Source organism: Nothoprocta perdicaria, unplaced genomic scaffold, assembly GCF_003342845.1.
Source record: "Nothoprocta perdicaria isolate Ctin4 unplaced genomic scaffold, notPer1 scaffold_217, whole genome shotgun sequence".
NCBI classification, from domain to species: Eukaryota; Metazoa; Chordata; class Aves; order Tinamiformes; family Tinamidae; genus Nothoprocta; species Nothoprocta perdicaria.
Window position 1 is genome coordinate 229195 of NW_020455390.1, and position 24310 is coordinate 253504.

The 24310-nt window shown below is 42.0% G+C and overlaps 1 protein-coding gene across 3 annotated transcripts in view; it reads left to right on the forward strand.

Moving 5' to 3' along the window:
- Positions 1-24310, forward strand: part of LOC112946783 (glypican-5-like) — a 373787-nt gene that overhangs the window by 55110 nt on the left and 294367 nt on the right. For all 3 annotated transcript variants that reach the window (XR_003249298.1, XM_026038723.1, XM_026038724.1), the window contains one exon: positions 24048-24178. Coding sequence is in view for 2 of the 3 variants with exons in the window: in XM_026038723.1 (XP_025894508.1) it covers positions 24048-24178 (131 nt within the window). In the remaining variant the exon portion in view is untranslated. The remainder of the gene's footprint in view (positions 1-24047; positions 24179-24310) is intronic.

Here is a 24310-nt window from a genome sequence, read left to right on the forward strand (position 1 = left end):
CAGCTTTTTGTTTTCTTTCATTAGTGACATCTTTATGCACCAAAAGCATGTGTTATTTTAGGGACTGCTCTGTGGGATGGCAAAGGATATTTCCTGATTGAAAATGGGAGCTCTGTGCCCATTTGCTGYCCTCAGTTGAGCTGCTTCCTCTTGCAGATTCCTGTGGGGTAAGTTTGTGCTTTAAAGACTGAGCACGTCCCACTGTTTGAGCAACCACTTGGTCTCATATTGGTTTAAATTTTACTGATGAGTTACAGAGAGTATTTAGAAAACTGAGCCAATTAAGCTGCATTTTCCTCTCTTCTCTGAAAAAAGTTAAATCTACAGCTTTAGGATTTAGGATTTTAGAAGTTCGGGCAAGTTGCAATATTTCATTAAACTGGAAAGGGGTGGAAAAAAAAAGGTGCTTCTCAATGTGTGTTGCTTAAATCAGTGCATTCAGTTACTTTAAAGATTGATAGAGGGGGAAACTGGAACAGATATGAGCAGAGATGAAGTTTTAGGAGAATCTGTAGATCTGTGCTTTAAGCCAACAACAAACATAGCAGTGAATTCGATGAAAGCGATGCAGCAAAAATAACTAACATTTTAAAAAATTCGCATTGTTTTGTTAAATCATCATTAATGTATTTGTTTTGAAATTGCTTCCTGTGGTCACAGTAGGGAAGCAGCACTAAGGAATGCCAAGCAGCACGTTGGGGAAGCAGAAGTGCCTTGGCACAAAYTCAGGGAGACCATTACCAGGCTGCTATGGGAAGCTAATGGGCCGTGGAGGTTGGTATCAAAGATAACAGAAATAAAATCTTTGCTTTGTGCTGTGCATTCGCTGCTCCAAAGCTGAGTTATATTTTCTCTGGGCAGAAATGAGCTTGATAGTGACAGGAGGAAGAAGCCAGATAGGATTATTACAAGGGATTATTACATTATACGTTTGGATGGACTTTTGTGAATGCTTAAGGGCCTGGGGCAGAAGGACCCGTCACTGAAGAGAGTGACTAGAATCTTTGGGCTTATGCAAACTGCATTTACAGTCCAAAATTCACAACTTGCCAAATTTTAATTCAAAATTATGCTAAACTCAAACTCTATAAGCTTTTCAGGAGCGGGAGGAGGAAGACTTTCCCATGGTTGCCTGCTAGAACATGGCAAGGCAGTATTGAAGAGTGTTAGCACAGAGAAAGTTGTTGCTTTGCAGAGGAATTTGGAGATGTCAAGCCTTGCCTAGGACACTGTGTGCTGTTATTGGAGGTATTTAGCCTATAGGTGCACGTGAGTGATGGGGATGGCTGGGAGGCACCAAGGAGTCTTAGCAACAAAAAAGAGTAAATTTTGGCGAGCCCTGGTGGCTGGTGACATTGTCATGAAATAGCTGCGTGCTGCTGTGCTATCCTAAGAAACAAATCCAGGTGGCTTAAGGAAATGGTTCAGTGATGCATTAAAAAGAAGAGAGGTTGAAGTGGAAATCAGGATTTTTACCAAAAATGGACACCTGCCAATGAGGGAATATCCTGGTGTTCCCTGCAATGCCATGTTACTGCTGTGAGCTTGGGCCAGAACGTCCTGAGGGAAAGAACATTTGGAAAGAAAATGAAGATATTGCCCAAAAAATCCTGCTAGGAATTCAGCAGTTGATGGAAGGCTTGAGGAAAATAATTCAGCTTTTCTGAAATGATTAGGAGTGGAAATGAAAAAAATAATCCAGAAAGGAAACGCAGCGTTGTAAAAATGGTCACCTTGAGGAAATGAAAAGCTAGTTAGACAGGAGACCACCGAACCTGGAGATGCAGGAGGTTGATGCCTGGCAACCTTACAAACTTGGGAAGGAAATGGCAGTGCTATGAGCGAAATAACTTTGTGGGGAGTGATCTCACAGCCACAAGGAGTTTCTGCCAGCCTGTAATGAACTGCTTGATTAAAGGCATCCAATGGTATCATAAAACACTCCTGGAGACGTTGGAGACGACTCAGAGCTGAGCTCAGGTGCTCCCTTCCTTCCTGCGAGTTTTCCAGGTCAAATGCTCAGCAGCAGCTCTCAGGGAGCTGTGCACTGTACGGGTTGGGCTGCAGGAAAAACCTCTCTCAATAACAAGCAGAGCTCTGCTTGTATGAGATTTGCACCCGGCGCGTTATTAAAAATGTCATCTTGCTCTTCCTAAGCATTTGTTACCAGGAGATCTTTCTGTTACCGGGAGACCTTCTCTAAAAGCAGGAAATGGAGGAAATTCATGCCTGGGATGAGGTGTTGGTAGATGGTCCTCAAGGAGCCAGAGTTATCACCTGTTGATGTTGTCTGGTTGGCTGATGTTTCTTGCAGGCATGATCTGGATTGACACAGAAGGGCTTGTGTTGGTGGAGTGACCTCCTACGGACCGCTCAGGGAACCCGTGTCGGGTCAACGTGCACCAGATCTGAACTCATTGTGAACATGGACAGGAGAAACCTGYCTAGGAGCTGCCTCAGGAAGGGCCTGCAGGCAGCTGCTCCCAGCAGGGTCATGCGAGGGCCTATTTCCATGGAAAAGCTGGAAGAAAGGTCTCCACAGCCGGAAGGAGACTCCGCTRTATTGGCGTTAAGTTCTTGCTGACTAGTCTTGGGCTATGGTGTCTTCAAAGCGTTGCTCTGTTCATCTGGTTGGTCAGGAACGAGCTTGTCATAAACGTGGTGAGGAACCCTCTACCCTTAATCCCCTGACTTTGAGTGAGTTTGAGCCTCTAATTCTTGGAGGCAGTTTTGTAAACCTTGTCACGTGCCATTTGCTTGATTTAAAAGTATTTTGACCCTTGAGTACTATAGAGGTTTTTCTGGAAATAATTAGCTAAATTGTTTAATTCATTTGCCTCATTCGCATCTGTTAGGAAAGTCCTCGAGAGAATTGGAGTTTGTGAAGTCCTGAGCTGTGTTTTAACGGGCTGCAAGGAGCTTTTTGGCCAGCGCTGGATAGTGAAAAGTTTTTTCCAGGCAGGTGTTTGGATATTGAGGAGCAGTCTGGTTTCCTGGGGTTAAGGATCCATCTCATCTGTTGTGATGGAACTACCTAATTTTTGATGTTTACCCAGGAATCACTGTCATATAAACTGTTYAAAATTAAATATATACGTTTCCAGTATCTTAATTATGATGGATCAGAGCAGGAATAGGAAAATGTCATATAGCTGGACTGGTTGTGATACACTTGCTGGGTATCATCCAACTGTTTCTTGTCCAAGGGCAGCGTGGTCAGGAGCCTGTTTCCACACAAGGTGCAGCCCTGAGGGTGCCGCTGCAGAGCGGGTCCGTGCGGAGGCTCCCGCTGCTCCCGCCCTCCAGGGGGGAACTCGGCTATTCACTGGTCATTAATCTCTATTAAAATAAAAGACTCTTTTCTGCCTGGTTGCTCACGTTGCMCTTTCAGTTCCCTAAATCTTATGTTTCTTCTAAACATGTAACCTGAAAATTTTATGGTAAATAATCACAATAATGGGATTGAGTGCAACTTTCATATTGTGACCAGCCAACTTTGGCCTTGAGACCAGCTTTGTCCATGATTAAGCTTTGGAGGAATGACAGCTCCTGACTTCTGGTAGAGACTTAAGGTCTCAGAGATCCACTTGCCACTTTTTATTATTTTTTTTCACCCCACTTACAAGTAGAAATACTAGTGTGATATCCTTTTATTGAATAGGTTTTGGTGGGAAGACAACAGAGCTGTGTGTGTGTCACAAGCAGTGCTGTTGTCCTGGCTTGTAACGGAATTTTCTGCAAACTTGGCATGTGTGTTGGGTCAGAGCAGGTATCTGTGATTCTCATGTTAAATTTAAGTAGCCCAGGTGTGTATTGATATTCTGGTTGCTGGTAAGCTCTGCAAATGCAGACCGTAATGAGGGCAGGTTGACTATAAACCTGAGAAATAGCGATCTGCTTTTCAGAGCAAGAAGCAGAAATGGTGTGGTAAAAAAAATCATTATGTTTTATTCATTGTCTGATGCTTATCTCAGTGTAGGGGATAAACCATTTTAAAAAGATGCAGTAGACTTTGCAAAAAAAACCAATTTAACTGATTAAGCAAGTGTCCTTGGCCACTGAAAGAGAATGAATCCTGCTCCTTTCTGGTGGAAATATGCTCTCTATAAATACTATATGCACTCTATAAATACTAACCTGTGCACGCGTGCTGTTCTTCCCTCCTTCCAACAAATGGAGGGCATCACGTTTAGCAGGTGAACACGCAGCTCGGTTACAAAAGGCTCATCTGGGCAGTGTGAGTTTATGTGGTAAGAATGGACTTACTAATTCTGCGCCTGCTTGGCCTTTGCCTTTTCTCTCTGAGGGCTGTGCACAGCTGAAGGACACAAACATGGTGAGAGCGCAGGATTTTGCTTGAAGCGCAATACTGAACGAGGCAATCAATGGTTGGTAGAAAATTTATGGAAATGCTGATAGTGGAGATGACAGCTGATGTGCTCAGAGTTTCAAAACCCGCCGCGTATCCGTCCCTCATTGTTTCCACTTGGTTCCTTTTTGTTCTCTTCTGTGTACCTATTGAAAGTGTCCATACATTGTGCGAGTCATCTACTGAAACGGAGTGTTATTTTCTATTGCAGAATCAATTTAAGCTCAAAAAGAAAAATTAGATATGCAGCGCGTTGTTTTTATTTTATTTTAATGGACCTGACTTTTTGTACTATAGTTTATTAAAAATAATGGATTTCTGTGGCTGCAGCCYGTTGGAATTTTGGCACTTCTGTTTGTTGTGGTTAATTGTCGGTCTTATAAATTAACAAGGCATCAGACAATGGAGTTGGAGGGTTGCTGGGTTGGGGTCCAGGCCCTGGTGAAAAATGCAGCTCCAGCACATTGGCAGCCCGGCTGCTTGTTATTCATTGTGAGGCGTCCAGCTATGGGAGTGTTAGATGTTTGACAGCATTGAACAGATTCCAGTCAGCCATACAAACTACCTCCAGTGAAGTGGAAAGGACCATAAAATTGTTTTAGCAACAGCTAATTCTCTGGAGTCTTTTAAGGCTTTTTTTTCCTTTTTYYCCCCCCCCCTTTTCTTTTTTAACTGTTTGCTCGCAGGAGGCGGATTTGCCAATTTAAACAGTAAATATTCCCAGAATGAATTTGTGCTTTAAGATTGAGAATGTAGACTTTTACTAATTGCACCTTTAGTGTAGTTTAGATTTTGGAGAGAAAACAAAAACAAAAYGCTCTATAGTTGAATAGTTTCCTTTCTGTTTGTAGAGAGAAACCACTTTTCCCCAGAAGGAGATTTCTTTGTGAAATAGAAGTGTCTTCACCCAGTGATTGCTCTTATGGTAAAAGTCCATCCCGTGCTGGGAGGCAGCTGAGAGCACCGGCCCTAGAGCCTCCCTGCAGCCCTGGGCAGCGTGTCGCTGTGCCTGGATGGGGAGTCCTGGGTCCCATGTGCTGCTTCTGCAGAAGGAAAAACACAGTTTCTTGATGTGAGGTGGCTCATCCAGCTTGTCCTGCCCTATCTGTGCAGCTTGGCTTTCAAAATGATCTTTGAAAACTTTGCCCAGATGGGCACCTAGGTGCCACCACGTTCCCCAGAGGGTATTTGCTAGGGGAAAGCCAGTGCAGAGGCAGGGATCTCAGGGAGTGTGTAATGCCCAGGTGTGTGACACACGTTGCTTTCTTTCAGGCTTTGGTGCCCTTTATAGGGTCTAATTCCTACATTTTGGCCAAGAGCTTTGTGGGATAGGATGTTTTGAATCACTACCATTACTTCAGTATGTGCATTTACTCTTAGGTCAGATTTCATTCTGAATATTCTTGATATATCATTATAAATCCCTCACTTTTTAACTGTATGTATTTAATATAAATATATTTAAAAAAAAACATGCTAGTGTGCCCTTCTGCTGAAGCAGAAGGGATTCATCTTTTTACACTGGAAGGCTAAGGCAAGYGAATTAGGCAGACTTTGGGAAAAACAAGCTGAGTGAAGCTGGGATTTCCTATAGAAATCCCTCCTTTCTACGTCTGAATTCAGATGGGCACTGACAGGAAGAGGGAGAAGGTTCCTTAGGAGTGAAATGGTGATTAGAGGAAATAGAGGAAATATGAAATATAATATTTCAAATGAAACAATGTCTGTCAATATGCAGAAGGAAACCAAGTGAAAGGACTGATTGAGGAGGAAAAGGGCACGTGGATCCAGCTGGGTTTAAAAAGTCAAAGCAAAACAGAAAACCCACCGACTTATCACAGTTAGGATGAGACAAATGGTGGTTTGGGGAGAGTTTAATTTTGCATAGAAAGAAGGAAAAGAAAAACTGAGCTGAACAAATAGCAGAGGAGCCTCTGGGCACCAGCCTATGYTTCCCTCTGGAGAACTGCCCAGCAAGCCTGCAAAATAAGGGCCAGAAGAGAGAAATCATGATGCACTTGGGAAGCAGTTGGGCTTTTCTGGTGGTTTTAACTTTTAGTGATGCTAGTTTGTACTTTCTGATGACTTTTTGATGCGTCAGAGATTAAGCCATCAAAAATTGGCTAGATCCATCTTGACGCTATCCCTAATGTTTGCTGTGGTAATTTTTTGAGTTAAATAATGAGAGCTGATTTTCTCATTTCTCCCACAAACTGCTTTGAATTGCAAATGATTCAAATCGAATGATGTTATTGATTTTTCTTGATTTAGCTGCAGGCTGTGTTGCATCCGTAGTGTTATCCAGATATATCTAAAAGCTTTAAAGAACAAAAGCTTCTCCAGGCTTGTCAGAYCCCAGAAAAATGGTATTTCTGGAACAGGAGGCATTCCCAGTTGTTGCTGTGAAATAGGAGCACTCCTAAATCACTTTCTTTTTGTTGCTTTTGTGTGTTTTCTAGAGACTGCAGTTGCTGGAATAGGTTTAAATTATCCCATTCCAAAAGTTTAAATTAGTGKTGTACATACAGCTGTATCTAGAGGAAGACTGTCTTCCTTTATATGTGGTTGAGGAGCTCACCTGAGGGTCTCAAGATTCGGAGATTACATTCTCCTTGAGTCCCTGAAGTGCAGAAAGAATGTTCTGGATCTCTTATTTTCCCTTCCTTGTTCAAGTGTTACAGGCTCCAGTGTTACAGGCTCAAGTAATATGCCCAGAAAGAGAAAACCTTTTGCATTTTTACGTGACTTAGCTTCTGCTTTCCCTTTATGTCTGTGCTGTAAAAGGGAGAAGGCTCTGAGGTCCTCTCTCTCGTACAGCATCCAAGGCACAAGTGGGTGTCAGGAGCAGCTGTGGGGTAAAAGCAGGTTGGTTTTACCTCCCAGGTTGGTTTTTCTTGCCAAACTCCTGAGCGAGCCCTTTCCTCTTGGGAATTGAGAAGACTTGAGCTGAGCGATACTCATTTGGCTGAACTGACTTAGTTTTGGTGTGTCTTCAGCTTGCTCTTCTCCTGGACACTTACTCAGAGCAGGTCCATGCACCCCGCATTGCTCATATGGACCCTGTCCTTAAGTGCTTTGGGAATGCCAGGGCATCACCTCTGCAAGTGCCTCCCATCTGGAAATAGCTACTAGAGCTGCTCCAAGACTCGGAACAGCAACCAAAGCGCTGCTGATTGCAGGGTGACAGGTTGTTTCTTCTATTCCAATTCAGGTGGCAGGAAGAATTGTGTTGATAGTGGAAAGCTGCCACCTGGATTTTCTAGGAATGTTTCCAGCCTGCTTTGCAGTATCGTTGTGTGCCAGCCAGGTAGTGGAGGCAGTGCTGAGCTTAGCCCTAYGTAGAGCTTAGGAGCAGCACTAAGCTGCAGGTCTGGTGGGCTCGAGTTGCCCATCACCATCCTGACTAACACAGGTCAGCTCCTGAACTGCTGTTCTCTACCTGGTGTGTTTTAATCTGCTACTGCTGCTGTGTCAGTCTTCACTTAATGCCTAACACTTGGCAGTCTTAAGCATGTTTAGAGGGATGTGTTCAGCAAGATTGATGCACTGAGGATCTGATGTGTTGGCTAAACCTTCCTGAAATGTCTCCAGACAGAAGCAGAGAGCCTGATGATCCAATGCTCYGTGGAGAAGCCGCAGAACATCCTGCATTTGAGCATCTTCTGAAAGTTTGTCTTGTCTGTCCCCCAAAGTGGGGTGTGAGTTGAGGATTCATGTGGCTCTGGCTTCTGCATTGCTGTCTGCAAACATCTGCAGTGACCGTAAATACAGACGTGTGTAGATCTTTAGAGAATGTCTAGTTGAGATGTGAGAGGATAYTGACATGAAAATCCTTTAAGGTCACAGTTGTTCTTCCCATGAGATGCCTGTGAAAGGATGACCAAAACTTACGAACCAAGTAGCAAAACCAGCCAACTAAAAAACACTTTTCTAGCTTGTTTGTTGTTTGTTGTAGTGGCTGATTTTTACCTTGTGCACTAATGGTAGACTAAAACTATAAACATTGGTTTGTCATTGTAAGTTCTGAGCAATGCTGGTTTTCCCTGTGTCTGCGGTGTTTATTTGTAGAAAATTTTATGAAAAATTAGGGAGAGACTAAAAGCAAGAGAGTCGGTGCTCAGCACTCTATGGCCAAGACCCTGGGGTGGCTTTATTTTCATAGTACCTGAGATTTCTTGACCCAGTAAATACTTTTCCATTATCACTCAATGTTTTCCCACATTTCTAAAATTTATTTCTGAGAATAAGTTCTCTGTGGAAGCGTGTGTATTTCAGTAGCAGAGGGGAAACCTTTCAGATTTGCTGGGTTTTCAGCCTTTGGGGCTCTTGCTCAGCCGCTTCTCTGCACCTGCCTGTCCGGAGCAYGTGGGTGGCCACTGGTGACCCGTGGCCACTGCCACCCAGCCAGGAGCAGATGGAAGGTCCTTTAGAGATTTATTCTGTTATTTGCAAGTAGCAGGGATTAGTCTTCTCTTCTGTAACTGTGGACCCAAGGGTAATTTTGAGTTACAGTAACTTGGATAATATTCCTTTTCTTTTTACATCCCTCTAAGGCCGGCTTTCACAAAGTGTAGGTGCCAAAGCAAGGCCACTTGGTTCCGTCTCCTGCAAAAAGTGCTGAATGGCTTCCTAAAAGGATGAATCCTTCCCATTGCGAATCAGCATGCAAGTGAATTATCCCAAAGCCACCATGACTTCAAAAGTACCAAAGTATATTTTCCTGGAGCTGTCTCCCGATGGAAAAAGTTGCAAAGAAATTACGTGGAACAAAAGGTCAGTTCAGATTGGATAGCCATGGCTGGCGTTGCAAGTGGCCTTCCCTCCCAGCCTGCAGAGCAATGAGAGGGCGCTTGGTGAGAAAGCTCAAGCTGCAGCAGATTATCCTTGCACAAATAAACTCTTTTAATAGAGCACTATTGAAACGGGTTTGAAACTATTGAAACTATTGAAAAGATTAGACCTCTGAAGGGAGATCTACCTCTGTGCAGAAGGGCTTTTGCCACTCTACCGTTTTAGAAACGTAAACCCTCCCAAATAAAACTAACAGACCTCGTCCTTTAASTAAGATATGAATTTCTGTCAGGATAAGGTCTACTCCTGTGAATTCCTTAAGGAAGTAATACTCTTTGGAGCAAAAAGAATTACTGTGATTTGCATGGTGAAACATAATCCTATTCCTTTCACTGCAATTTTTATAACTGCTTGCAAGTTTCTTCAACTTCCAAGTCACAATATTTGATAATTCTTAATGTACCCACCTTGCCTGTTGGCAGTGGGCATGTGGTCTGAGCTCTTACGACCCAGAACCCTTCGTTATTGTGCAGTTCAGATTCACACCCTCAGATAAGGAATATCTAAACATGGTTAAGGTAACTCATCTCCTAGTTCCGTGTAGAGAAGCTCTCTAAGGTCCCTTCCAACCTTAAATATTCTGTGATTCTGTGATTCTGTGATTCTGTGATTCTGTGATTCTGTGATTCTGTGATTCTGTGATTATGCAGTACTGCTCACATAATTTGCTAGAAGGCCAAGATGTAAAAATAGTTTAAATGAAATTATTTTTAATCCTATAGTTTTAGCCATTTCAAACACATTTTCTAGCGTAAACAGCCTTTTCTACAGCAGTGTCTGAAATCTAGTTGCAGCATTATAGTATATTGAAAATTGATGTCCTATTTAAAATTAGTTAAGCTCAGTGTAGGGCAYAGCTCTGCTCTAAATAATAAATCAAGAACAAATGCCCGGTTAACAYGAGTGTTGGTATCCCTGGGGAGAACATGCTCTCAAGGATTTTGCTTTTTGATTTTTTAAAGTGTAACAGAGTATTTTCAWTCACTCCTGCAGTTACAAATGGTTAGTGATAACGATTTCACAGGGATGTTTGCTAATATAACATAAAACCTGCATATACTTACACATAACTAATCAGTCTGGCATTTACCTGACTCTTCCAAGTTCCTTTCTGCAAAAGAGATGCCAAGTCCGTATGAGGCAGTTGAAATATTTTGAATGAGAAGACATTTTAAAAGAAAGCAAATCCCTCTTGAAATTAAAATCAGAACCTAGCCCTGTTTATATTGTATGAATTGTCATTTCTTTAAACAACAAATACACAATAATGAAATCTCAAATTTTGACTTGTCATTTTTGCAGCAGTAACAATAAGGGGATAATTTTGGAGGGGAATTGGTTTGCTGAGGAATAATCTCAGGAAGTTGCACCTCTTTTCATGTGTTTTAGTGGCAGGTTCTGATGGTAGCTGCTGYTGGGGCAGCTCTTGCACTGTGGGGCTGGCAGCTCTGGGCATGAAGGGCTGGAAGACACCTTTCCTTTCACCTRCGCCAACATACGGATGGATGGATGTGAGAAGAAATGCCGTTAAGGAAAATTCATAATTAATTGCTGTTCTGAATTCTGACAGGTCCATGTTTTCTGATAGCATTCCGACTCGGCTGCCAAGTCAAAATATTTCCTTACAGACGTGGCAAATTGTACCTGATTCTTTGAAATTAACTTGTTACTCCGATCACCTTTCCCAGAAATTCCTGTTAAGGGTTTCTGGAGCTGAATTCACGTGGAAAGCATCATGCAAGTAAGAGTGGAGGCCAACGTTTTATTTTAAACTACAAATGCATGAAATGCGGAGGAAAGCAATGCAATAGCTCAAAGTGCATAGAAAACACATGTGTTCAGCAGGGTTGTGACCACCAGTCGTGAGTGCTTGCCATTTGGCAGAAGTATCTTGCTCTCTGTGGGCTCTGCAGGAGGTAACTTCTAGAAATACTCAAATATCTCTTATTTGAATGGGATCTTTGTTGATCCCTGGGGAGCAGGATGGCCAGATGGGCTGCAGCAGRCCACGTAAGCAGGCCCTGCTGAAGCAAGAACTGTAATACTTTAATATTTAAGCCATTTCTACCAGGTATTTTTCTAAACTGTTCTTAGAGAGCTCTAATGATGATGAATCTGTAACCTCACCAAGCACTCTTGAGAGGTTTTTCTCTATTACTTTAAGAAAGTTGCTCTCAATATCTAACTTAATTCTCCTTTGCAGCCTGTTATTACTTACTCTGGTAGGGATACAGGCAATAGATTGTTTTGGTATACTGCATTTTCAGCCTTCAGCCTTTCTCTATTGGTTATAGTCCTTAGATTTCTGATCCTTTCCATTGGACTCTGTTCAAGTGTCTGGTTGAAATGCTGCTTGCAAAATCTGATGCTGGTGGAGCTGGGTCGTGTGGCAGGCAGAGCTGGCCTGAAGGGTCCCTTGAGCTGGTCAGGAAGAAGGAAGAAGCAACGAGATGGCACTTTTGGGTGGAGAATGGCTGCAGCTCTGGGGTGTCTGGCTCCCAGTCCTGCTCACGCAGCTGTGTCGAGGGCAGGAAAAACTTGTGTGCTGAGGTGCGTTGTCAATAGTGTAGCACAAATGCTGCTGCTGTTGGTTTTTTTCTTCTCAGAATATGAGAAATGGTTGCAAGGAAATCCTCCTCCCTCTGCATTCCTGCAGACTATATTCCAGACTAGGAGTAGCTCTAAAAAATGTGCTATCTTTCTGTATCTCGGGAGAGTTAAATATTGCCTTATTTGGGCAATAGTTATGTGCTCTCAGTTGTTGCATTAATGAAAAACCTCTGTCTATTGGGAAGGGTTTTCTGAGAGGTCCCTATGCTACAATGGGATACGTTTCTCATTTTCTGTTTTAATTTCAGACGAATTAACTTCTTTATCAGAATTCGGGGAGCAAAGTCTCCTTAGGGTCATATAATAGGGCTGCAGTTGGAACACTGTTAGTGAGGTTGGTTTTATTTCAGTAGCCTCAGAATATCCCAAGGGTGGTTGGCAAAAGCCACAGCAGGACTTAGCTGTACCCTGCCCATTGCTCAGTTATCAAATAACCCAGTCAGCTTCGGCAGAGCTTTCTGCTTTACCCTGGCTAATGWCTGAAAAGTAGATTTTTCTTTTTCACTAGTCTTTTTTTACAGCCTGCTTTTGTGTCAGTGTGTTACCACTGACGCCAGGCAGCCTTTGTCCTAAAAAGCCTACGTGAATATAAGCCAGAAGACATTTTTTTTAAAATCTGCAGCATAAAATGGCAAACCTAAATTCTAGGTGTCATCTTTTCAACTACTGAAAGACTTCTTCATAAACATGATTTGTAGTTTTTGATGCTTAACACAAATATCACAAGAAGGAAAATTATTGTAAGAGCAAAATGCTGCAGAATACAATGTGCTTTGTATCACGSTTGAACTTCTCCAAAATCTTCCAGTATTGCGTAAAAGGTCAGGTCCCAAATAAATAGTATTTAAAAGTTTATTCAATTACAGCATTTYCACTGTGACATGGATATCTTTTGTTTGGGACTTCAGTCACAAGTGAAAGCATATTTTCTACATCTTGTTAAGCTTGCCCTCTGGCTTGCCAGAATGAGCTAGTCTTATTCATACATACCAGGGGACGGAATGATTTTTTTTTTTCTATTTCTACTATGTTTCTTGCAGTCTTTTTCCTTTTTTTCTTTTTCTTTTTCTTTTTTTTTTTTAATAAGATACTTGGTTTTTCATATAGGAAAATTCCAGTTAAGAAACAGTCTTGTTCTTGTCTTGAATTCTTAGTCTTCCTTTTTCCTGTGTGACTTGGGCATTAGAGAGGCCGGAGTGGTAGTGGGATAAACTTTGTGAACCTTAGGTCTCACTGAACCCAGGACTGCAGCATACCACAGAGAATAAATTTATTTGTTGGTATAATCCCTCACTGACAGAAATGGCAGTAGTTCGAAGTTGTTAGACAAGTATCTATAAAATCATATTGGCTTAACTGGATGCCAATAGTAGCTACTGCAGATTGCTTTGTGTATTGGAGTTGAATTTACTGAATATTAGTCAGGGTTTAAAATCTAAAAGAAAATAACCCAAAGCTGCACATATTCCGATGAAGTCGGTCATGCCTGTTTTAAAGCAGCTGTTTTTATTTTAGGTTTAATTTAAAATATGCTCAGCTTAATTCTGTGTTCAGAATCATCAAAGCCCACCAAAAGTACTCAGATTTTGTTTCACAGAGATCATTATCAAGTTCTGAGCTATTGTATGTTTATTACTTTCATATTTTGCATTTCTGGGGTTTCATATACTACCCAAGGGCATAGCCTAACTCAAAGAATAACAGGAATCTGCATGCTTTTCATTTACCTTCTTCATTATTACAGGCGTACTACATTAAGACCTGTTTTAGAAACAAGCCAGTTTCACATTTGAACTTAGTGTGTTTTTTCTTAGGCTGCTTAAGTTTGAAAGAAATCGGAGGGGAGGGAGTGGAAGGAGAGAACGGGTTTGGGATCGTGGTTCCCATTCTTGCTAGGGTTCCCTTAAAAGGGTTTCTCGGCGTAACCTTGTGCAGGGAGGTCCTGTCGGCAGCGGCTGGAGGGGACAGCGAGAGGCCCCGTGCCAAGGAGGGAGCAGCCCTTTGTGGCCAGGTTAACTGCTCTGCTCTGGAATCGCCACAGCCCGGGTCCCCTCTCCTCGTGCCCTGCCTGCTTCCGCAGGMACCTCCATGCTCTGCATCTCGCCAGGATGGAAATAGGTGAAGGCAGGAAAAGTTTCCTCTTATGCTGCCCTCTCATCCCAAAYACATCTTAAGCTGAGGAAGCCCATCTCAGGTTCAGGAAAGTGTGACTTTTCAGTCCTTTTTCTTTCCCAGGCTACGATGCTGGCCTTGGTATTGTCAATTATTATCTCTCAGAAAAAGAGGGGCTGTGGCTCTTTTCACACYGGTGATAGCAGTCTGCTGGTCTCACCCTGGCGCTGATTTGATGAACTGTCTGACAGACTTTGAGCCAGCTGCCTGCTATAGTCTGGTTTTTATTATATTTGTCCTGCATGCTTATCGAGTGTTTGAATACTTGCAGGGTATTAAAGAGATTTGCAGCATATTTTAATAAAGAATTTCTATTAGCTCACAAGGAGAGCAGGCTAAAGGCTGACATCAGTAGAGCACCACTGGTGTAGGTGTAAAATCACTCTCAAGCTTGGGAAAAAAAAAACTTTTGTGGGTTTCCATAAAAAAGTGTGAATTTAAAAAGTTATTATTAGTGCTGTACATTGATAGTTTTTTTTATTTTGCTGAGAGAATATGAAATTTTACAATAAGCTGCTTGCCTATTGTTATGGCCAGTGTTTTGTGCTGCCTTACAGGAGTTTGAAATTGCCAACAGAGCTGTAGCTGCAGGAAGGGCTTGGTGTGGCTGTGGGTGTACGTGCTGAGTACTGAGCTCTTGTTTGACGCAATGACTGAATTTGGGAAGCCCAGAAGTTCTAAGTCACAGACCTTGCAGGGAGCTTTTCTCCATCAGCATTAGCAAAGGAGGAATGCTGAGCTCTGGGCGCTAGGTGGCTGTGTAGCTGGATATGACATGAAGATGCTATGAAGAAAAAGAAGACAGGATTTCAAACTAAGCCAACTAACAGCAAATTATTACTTTTCCTATGTTTTAAGTGATTGTGGGCCTGGTTTTTCAGGGCAGTGGCACCTGCGTTGGAAGAGCCACTGGCTTAATTTCATTTCAGTTTGTGCCAGTACTTCGGGCTGGGGAGAAAGAGAAATAAAACTCTTCTCTAAAGTGCTGGAGGAAGTAAGGAAGTGCATGTTATTTATGAAAACCCCCTGGTACCTGTTTTGAGACATAAGTGCAGACCATCTGTGCGCGAATCAACAGCTGCCAGCTCCTATTTAAGGTAAGTAAAACAATTACTGAGCAAAACAAGTCTGTGTATTCAGGGCAGCTTAATTACAGCCCTAAACAATAGGTTGAGTGGCATTGACGGGTGCCAAGTGCTGGTGCCAGGCGAGGCTGCCGGGTGGTCCTGGGCATCGCCCGTGCTGGCACATTGGGCTCTGCAGAGGCAGCTTGGGATCGTGAGGGTGTTTGTGAGACTGGGACCTTGTCAGGAGTTGGGGAGTTCCAGTTCTCTTAACCTCTGTCTTTGCCTCCCTAGATGGAAAATGGGGACAAAAATAAGAGTTATTGCCTACTAGGAAGTGAAGGCTCTATGATGGGAGAGTTGTGATATTGGTAAATGTTACTCCAGACCAGCATGAAGTGAGCAGGATATTTAGAARTATAACCAAGAACACAGTTGTCCTAAATGCTAGGCCTGCTTAAAAATGAATCAAGAGCTTGGACGGGCAACATATACCAAGCACTTCCTGGACRCTTTTTTATTTTTATTTTTGCTGTTGTGGAAGYCATCTGAATCTGAGTTTTGTGGGGAGAGAGTTTCATTGTTTTCTGAAACATCTCCTCTATTTCTTTGCCTTTAGGAAATGCTTCAAATCGTAGCAATTGAGGATCACTGGGTAGTGACTGGAGTGCATTTATTAACTGTGCAAAGTTTTCACGGTCTTGACGTGTCTCTGGCTGTTGGAGAGCAGCAGACTAAAGCACAGGGTCACYCTGCTGCACTGCAGAGCTCAAGGTGCGGGATGAACTTGTGGTGTCCAGGGACAGCCCAGGAGTTTGGAAGCACTTCCGTGCTTGTTGTGAATGCTGCACAGTTTGGGTCCCTTTCAGCATCTTCACCTGCTCTCAGTAAGGATCCACACATTTAGCAGAGAACTCCAAATTTTATATGACTTAATTGTAAAAACCTCCCCGGGAGGGGAAGGATTGAGTTTAGTTTATCCTTACGTGACTCAACAGAGGTTACCCAGCAAGTCAAAAAAAAAAAAAAAAAAAAAAAAAAAGTTTTGATACCCAGTCTCGTGCCCTTACTGCATGAGTTCTGGTTTTGTGCTGAGAACTCCTGTTTTCTCTGGCTTTCTGCATTTATTTATTTATTTTTTAAATCCTGTGGGATTTCAAGTGCCGCGTGTGTTTATTGTGCCGCTTTCTAAGTGCCAGTGTGCTACAAAGCCTTCTTCTTTATGGCTGATAAAACCAGACTGGTTCTCAACCTCCCTGCTAACGCTAATTCAGCGTSTTGCAGGAGCTGGGAGCTCACACCCAGTCAGGTAACAACAAAAGGTAAATAATTTCTGCTGAACAGATCCTACTACAGTTGATGGAAGCCACTGTCCGACTCTCACTCTTGACTGTGCCCAGTGTCTCTCCTTAAATAAAACTGTCAGCATTGCGAAAGGAGACTTTTTGGATGAAAGTGTGCTTTTAAAGGTCAAAATATTAAATTTTTGTGATTCTCCAGCTTGGAAACATGCTGTCTGATTTCCTTTGTGTTTCCTGGGGTTGTTTCCCTGAGTCTTAAACAAACCCTGAGAAATGTCAAACCAAAAGAAGGGACTATTTTTCCCCCTCTTTTACCACTTTATTGGAAATGGGCCAGACAAGTTCATTAATAGACTTCAGAAATCTGTGTGGCACCRGTGAAGAAATGGTTTCTAGACTAGGAAATAATGAGAAGACTTCTTGGCTAGATAGAATAGTTTAAAGTAGACCCTCTTGTTTTTGCTTTAACAAAGAATGGATCAGAAATGGAGCTTGGAATGAAACAGGCCTCCCAACCGTAAATGAGAAGTCAAGTTCTCAGATCTATTGTCAGCATTTTTATGCCTTGTTTTCTGTTSTCCTCTTTCACAGCGTTCCTCCTCCCTAATACCAGGCATCCAGAATAGCACCGTTCTTGCTCTTGGAGCATAATCAAAGGGAATTCTGTAGGGAGAAGGCAGTTGAACACGATATTTTCTTGAGACTTTCTCCTATATTTATCTATTATTCTGCAACTCTGAAGTTTAAAATAGCACACAAATACTAGTACATAAATTTTGCTTAATGCCTCTCTCTTGGTGAAATCAAAAGGTACAATATTTAGGGTCTGATTTACAGTTCAGAGTTATTCATAGGTTCAAAATATTTCTCTGTGTAGTTTCAACCACAGAAGTGATTAAGCAGTAAAAATACTTTTCTGGTTTTATATTGCTCAACCGGATTAATTACTGTCATAAATCCTCAAAGCAGCCTTCCTTTCACCACATATGTAATATTGGGGTCTGTCAGCCACCCCTGTAGAAACCACCAGCCCGGTGAGATTCATCCTGGTGGACACAGTAAATGAGGCCCTCAGGAAAGGCCTTGCACAGAACACTTGTGTGTTCTGTGCAAGGTCCATGTCCTCCAGCAAAACTCCCATGGACATCAGACTAATGTTCTGAAGTGGAGGAAAAAATACATTTATAGTGCTACTTATTTTAAACAAAACACAACTATTCCATGAGAAGGGATTTCTTTAGGGAAACAGAGAAAGGCCTTAGAATTTGCTTATAAATAAAATTCACTTGGTGTGAAAAAAATGTCTTTTACTACTTTAAATAAGGGCTGCTGGTGCCTGTGATAATCGTGCTATCTAGTGTTACTAAAGGTCTTGAATAATTGCTTGAATGTCATCTGAAATTACTTAATTTGTGTTCAGGAAAAGAAAAGCAAGAGAAAACATGTTGACTTTGACAGCAGCTGTCAGCAAATGATAATTGAAATGGTTTATAATCTCATAAAAAGAAGCTGAAGCTGAATGAATGTGTCTTTTCTAATTATTATGTTTCTGTTAGATATAAAATGGGAAGGTCATTCTCTCCGTCTTTAGAAGTCTTAACGTTATTATTGACGTGTTTATTGAATGAGTGCAAAAACTTCCAGCCTAATTTCAGCTAATAGCATAACATACAAGTGTGGTGGCCTCCTGGTTTCCCACATATATTAGGTCACTTTCATGTCTTTTGGAAGAGCAAGTTTAGAGATGGCAATTTGCCTCCGCCAAGAAATGTTTATGTTGCTTTGCTGTTGTTAATTACAATTTTAGGCAGTTGTTTTATGGGTAGTTATGTTTATGCTCCAGTAGGATATGTGACCTTTCTCATACCTTACATTGTGGGTCATCTTTGCAGCATTATGCAGCCCTAAATAGAGATGCACTTTTCTCTGTAAATGTATCCCTGAATGCGCTCAGGTGTTGGTTTTCAACTCTTTTTCTTAAATCTGAAGTAAATATATATATTTTTGGTATGCTTCCTCCGTTTATTTTTCTGAAGCATGATTTTTAGGTTTTCTCTCTCCTTTAATCCCTTTTGGAAGAGACACCTATGTAGAATACATAAAGAGTCTAAGTATCTTTTTCAGGCTCTTCTCAAATTCTTCTTTGGCCTCTGAACTTCCAGTTTGCACTTGATATGCTATTTTTTGCTGGGCTTTTCTGTCCTCGGAAGTGGTACCTCAAGTAAGTGCTGCTAAGTTCAGGAGGACAGGCTTGTGCACTCTACATCTGTCACATGCATAAAGAAAGGACAGAATCACCAGGTCTCAGTGCAAGAAGTCACCAGAACAAGACCAGAAACATGAATGGGACAGGGTAGGAAAGCAGTATATTCCTGACACAGAATATTGTGCATGTCAGCTGCTGCGTAGTTTCAAAGTGCAAGACCGTGGGTCTAACTAATAAGTCATTAGTATCACATTGCACTAACTCCCAGCTTTGTGCTGGGAAAGAATCTCTTCTTTAATTAAAAAATATTTTCCATGATAGTGACCTTGGCTGTGGGCCTGGCTTTGGCCAAACCTTCCTTTTGAATGGAGCAGGAGTTTCCTGCTCTTCCCATCATTCATTTTGTGATGGGGCCGACTTGTGAGCTGTGTTGCYGAGCAGCTGAGTCTGGCTAACACCAACAGGACCGAGATTCTCCATACTTGCTTAACCATTTGAAGCATGAACTTCAAAGTGCTTTTTTAGTCATATGAGTGATAAATTATAGCATTTGGATAATTATTTTCACTTCAGAATGAAAATAAATAACACAACTTTACTACTTTGTTCAAATTTTAAATGGCAAGCAAAACTTAAATGCTGCTTATAGGTTGTTTTGCTTTTATAAACGATAACCGTTTCTCTTCCAGTTGGGTAAAATTATATATACACAATTCATAGAAAAATAACATTCAGAAGAATCCTCACAAAATTGCAGTTTCTGTGTGTGTAAGTTGTTTCGCACCTGCAGAAAAGTTACGATACAGATTTTTCCAGTCCCAAGATTTAGGACCCATGGTTTTGTGCTTTGCATTTGCTGTGCTGGTGGTGATTTGCKTTCCTGTTCTTCTGGGTAAGTGTTGCCCTAGCAACTCTGTTATATGACCAAAGTATAACTGGTCTCTGGTTTTCTTTAATCGTTCCTTGACCTTGAGATCACTGTCTAAATTTTATAGCCCTCAATTTTTAGCCAGGGAGTTTATAAGCGCTTTCTGAATTTACTGATTTCATGTTCCAGCACTTTGAGATTCTAAATAACCCTTCCACACTATTTATTCTTTTTTTTCTGTAACGCAGAGAGTCCTCAAGGGGAAGGGGGGAAAAAAAAAAAGTGGGTGAAGACCTTGAATTATTGCTATATGATCAAGGCATTCTAAGAGCTGGTGTCAGAATTGAACAGATCTGTATTGCAAACCTGTCGGAGACAGAAGGAACTTTCAGCGTTAGCTGTTGGGACAGGGTTTCCTCAGGTTCCCTGTGACCCGCGTAGGTGACAGGGTTTCCTTGGCTTTGAGTGCACAAGAGGAGCCTACCAAGGCATGCAAGGTCATGGAAATTGATAGGGCTAAATTATGTAACTGATAATGGAGTTTAGATCARTTCATTCGTGTTAGCTGTGTTAAACAGTGATCCATTACTTCTAGGTTCTCACTGCTAAAATGCTGCTTTCSTGTTGTTGTTTGGTTTGCGGAAGATGGTGAGATATGCACAGGAGTAACAGGAGTCCAGATGTCTCATGAAAGTATTGGGATGATTTGTATCTTGTGCTCACCCAGCAGTTTCCAGAATACATCTATTCTTCATGTCTTTCCTCAGAATGTGGGTTCTTTTTATGACGGTTGGCATATTTTTCTGGCACCCTTGCATATTGATTCCAAAATTAACCATTAAGATATTACTGTAATTCAAAGCAAGGTTAAAGCCAAGTAGCTCCACAGGCTGCAGAACAGAGCGAGCTTGCAAAAAGAAACTTTTTGCATAGCTTAGTGGTTGGATTCTTTGATGCCATATGAATTGTCAAGTTCAACAGAAGCTTTTCATGCCCTTGAGAAGTTCATAGTGCCTCCCTTTCTTTCGTGGAATCACTACTGTTAAGATTTGATCTCTCCTGGTCTAACCATCAATTTGAACAAATTTTTTGGGGAATTAATTTACATGAATATGTCCACTAGATTGAAAAGTTACTGAAGGAAGAATGCACACCTCTCCCAAATGAAATACACCATGTTGTTTGAGGAAATGAAACTAATAATCCCATAGTTTATATTCATACAAGACTGAACTTCGCTACCAGCAAAACGCKGCATTTGTACTTTGTAACATATAAGATGCACAGTAATTAAATGAAAATTAAATGTTCTGTACACTTTTATCTTTATTTGCCTTTTTGGGTCCAGTTACCATCACCTCCTTTCTTTACTGTGCTTAGAATTTTGTTCGTTAAACTATGGACAGTGACAATGTGCAAATTATGCAAGGTTTGCCCTGGCTTAGCTGGCATTTGAAGTGATCCCACTCATCAGTTGAGCACTGAAAAATAGTGTTTTGCAACAGTGCTGGAATGATGGATTACAGCTGCTGCTAAGGAGAGGTTTCTGTGTTTACATAATGAGCTTTGGTTGATGGCTCGGATAGCAGAAAATGACAAACAATTTGTGTTGGCGTCTTGTGTCATTGCGTCTGGTGCACAAATTGTGGCTGACCCCAAAGAAGCTTGGGGTTTGGTATCACATTGACAAGTCTGGAATTAAACCTGACTTTGCTGTAACTCAGTGTTTCCTGCTTTCCTTGCTGAAAATGTGGCTTTTGTAAGCAGCAAAACCAGACTGAAGTGCGTTTGTGTGKTTCGATGGTACGAGCGCCCACGCGCCAAGGCCCGTATAGGGTTTGTTCTTTTGTCGGACGTGCTCACCGAGACCTTGGGATTTTGGTGGAACTGGGCTGGGCTGTATCTTGCTGTGGGGGAACCTGCTGGAAAATGTGTCATGCTCAGGGGCCCGATCGCTAGAAAATAATGTATTTTAAAATACTAAACTTCCCAGTAYAAAAATCAAAAAATATTACTGTTGTCAACTGGTGAAAAGGTCTCTTGTTTTAGGGAGATGAGATTCTCTCCATATCTAGAAGGGCATGACCTTTTTTCCTGCGCTTGATTCTATTAAGAATATTAAATATGACCTTAAATTTAAAGGTTGCTTAAGCTGCAAGAGTTCAAAACATTCTGAATGAGATTCTTTTCAGTTTATTTTGTTAAGCCTTTGCAATAATTGTAAATAGACATTCTTTTACTGAACAAATAGTGAGAGGTCACATAATCCTTTGTGTATATATACGTGATCCTGTGCTTCATTACGAAGGGATATTCACAGGAGAAGAAATTGTAGTGAAAGGTTATCAGAAAGACAGATGTTTAAGAAGCAGCCCCGGTGTAAAAATAAAGCTTGAAGTCCAAGAAAAGTTCAATGTGGGGGACTATTAGGGCATTGTTCCCGACCCACCTCCCTCCTCTCCCCACCCCACCCCACCCGCACCCCAAGCCGCGCGACGACCGTTAGGGCGTGATCTTTCCCCCCCATCTGTGCGCATGCGCGGACCTTTAGCGGCTGCACTCGCGACGCCGCCCCCCCACCACGTCTCTCACGTCTCGCACGTCGCCCGCACCGACCGTTAGGGCGCGGTCGTTCCCTGCCTGTCTTTGCGCATGCGCGGATCGTAAGCGCATTGTTCCCTCCCCGCCCGGCGCGTGCGGACCGTTAGGGCGCGGCCGTTCGTCGCTGCACGCGMGGCGACCGTTAGGGCGCTGTGCCCTCCCCAGCGGCGGAGCTGCTCTCGTGCAAACGGCTCTCGTGTCTCCCATCGTGCTCACCTTTGTCTGGGGTACATGGTTTGTGTCTGGTGTAAAGGTGGTCGAGAGGAAAGACGCCAAAGCACCCGCTAGGCAACAAGTGTGAAGGTGATTTATTCTTCAGTGCAGCTGTGTATTCTCCTTTTAACTGAGCAGAGCTGGTTAAAGTTTTTAAGATTAAGAAATCTTAAGAAATTATGGAAATATATATATATATCTATAAAGCTGTGGTTTGTTTGGGTTTGCAGGGAACTTAGTATCATTTAAAAAGAAATTTAGTGTCATTTAAAAAGGAAGTAAGTTTTGACAGAGTACTGAAATGTTTGCAGTTTAAATTTCTCTGTTACCAGAAATACAGATCAAAACAGAATGAGTGTTTTCATTTGAGTGCTTTAACTATTGATTCACAACAGAAGTGTTGACTAAATCTCTTTGAAACTTCTTACGGGAAAGCCAAGAAAATCAACTTCTTCGCTGTGAAAACATGCAAGAAACAGTCTGCTTTTCCGAACGGTTTTGGTGTTAGTTGTTTGAATGTGTCTTAACAAACCCACAGTGACTCGATGCAGTAAGTATGTTATTTGTGGAGACACAATCTTTACTGACACAATGTAACCTAAGATCGGCTTTGCAAGAAGCCTGTGCTGGGAATTTGGTCTGTATGTTGTAGGAAACCTAGGAAACCCAAGGCAGATAACAGGGAACAGTGTGTGCAGGAATGTGGCCCAGCTGTGCGATACCCCTGTGCAGTTCCAGAGGGTTCAGAAGGCATTTTTTGTTTTACATTTTCCTTTGCATGGAGTGTTTTCTTTCTTTCAGAAGTTTAGGAGGGGCTGAAATAGAATATTTTAGTTCACAAAAGTTTTGTTTTGAATCAGTGCTGCRCTGGTCTCTAGTGAGAGCAAAACAGTATCGACAGTGTTTGCTGCCGAGCGAGGTGACTGGCTCCCCTCTACCGGCTGCTGGCATGTCAGCATTAATCCAGTGCATCCTCATTCAGTTTTGTATTCTTTGCAACATATTATACAGAAACAGGCTAAATTTGTACATCTGAAATACGTGTTCAGCGTAATGCCTCTGCAGCTTCCAGCTTTTCATTTTCATTTGGTCTGTCTGTTTCAGAATAAAATATCTCTTACATTTACATAGAAGTAGTTTTCCTGGAGGAAGTCAGCAGAGAGATTAGAGGAAATTGTCCTATACTTGCACTGACACAGGCATATACATTTTAGTGGTGGAAAGGGGCAGAAAGGGAAATTATTTCAGGTCATCTATGCTCTGCAATGTTTAGCAGTTAGGTAACCATTGCTCCCCAGGTTCAGTAAAAAGCACAGACCAGCAAGAATCCTCTCGCTCTGCTAAATGTTGTGCAGGGTGATGAATGCTGTATGGTGCAGGGTGATGAATGCTGTATGATTTAAGGTTTCTGGTACTGCTGTGTTTGCAGTAGGATTTCCTTTGTCATCTTCTCATGTTTGTTTGAGAAATGATAGAAGTTTGAGAAGCCTCAAATCTATATCAAAGTGTTACCTTTACAACTAATTTCTAGGTGTTCTATAGTCCAGGTGTCTTGGGTCAGGTGCATGGCTATTGAGTTTATACAAGTGACTCTCTATGGACCACTTGTTAGTTTGGTCATTCCTGTCCAAGGAACGAGTTTCTTGTTCCTGCAAATGAACCTCTTCTTTCTCCACCCTTGACACCTTCTCTTACGTTTGATGCAAACCMTAAGGAACAAGCTGACACTAATGTAGTTGTCAGTCAGTGTCTCTATTCAAACACRGTTTTCCTTTCCCTTCCTCTCATACAGGTTGATAAAGTGTGTGGACAGCCCAAACGACAAGAGGGGAACCTGTCGTCAGACACCATAGTGCCAGTGAAGGAAGTGACCGAAACGCAAATGCTCGTGATGGCTCACACTAGTCTGAACAGTAAGAGAAGGTAATAATAAGCAASAGCTGGTTTGAAATAACCTCTGCAGTCCATAGCTCATGATAATGCGTCCTTATAGAACAGTGTTTAAGCCAGAGCCACAGGTGTGCCATCTTGTCTGTGTACTCTCCAGCTGTTGGA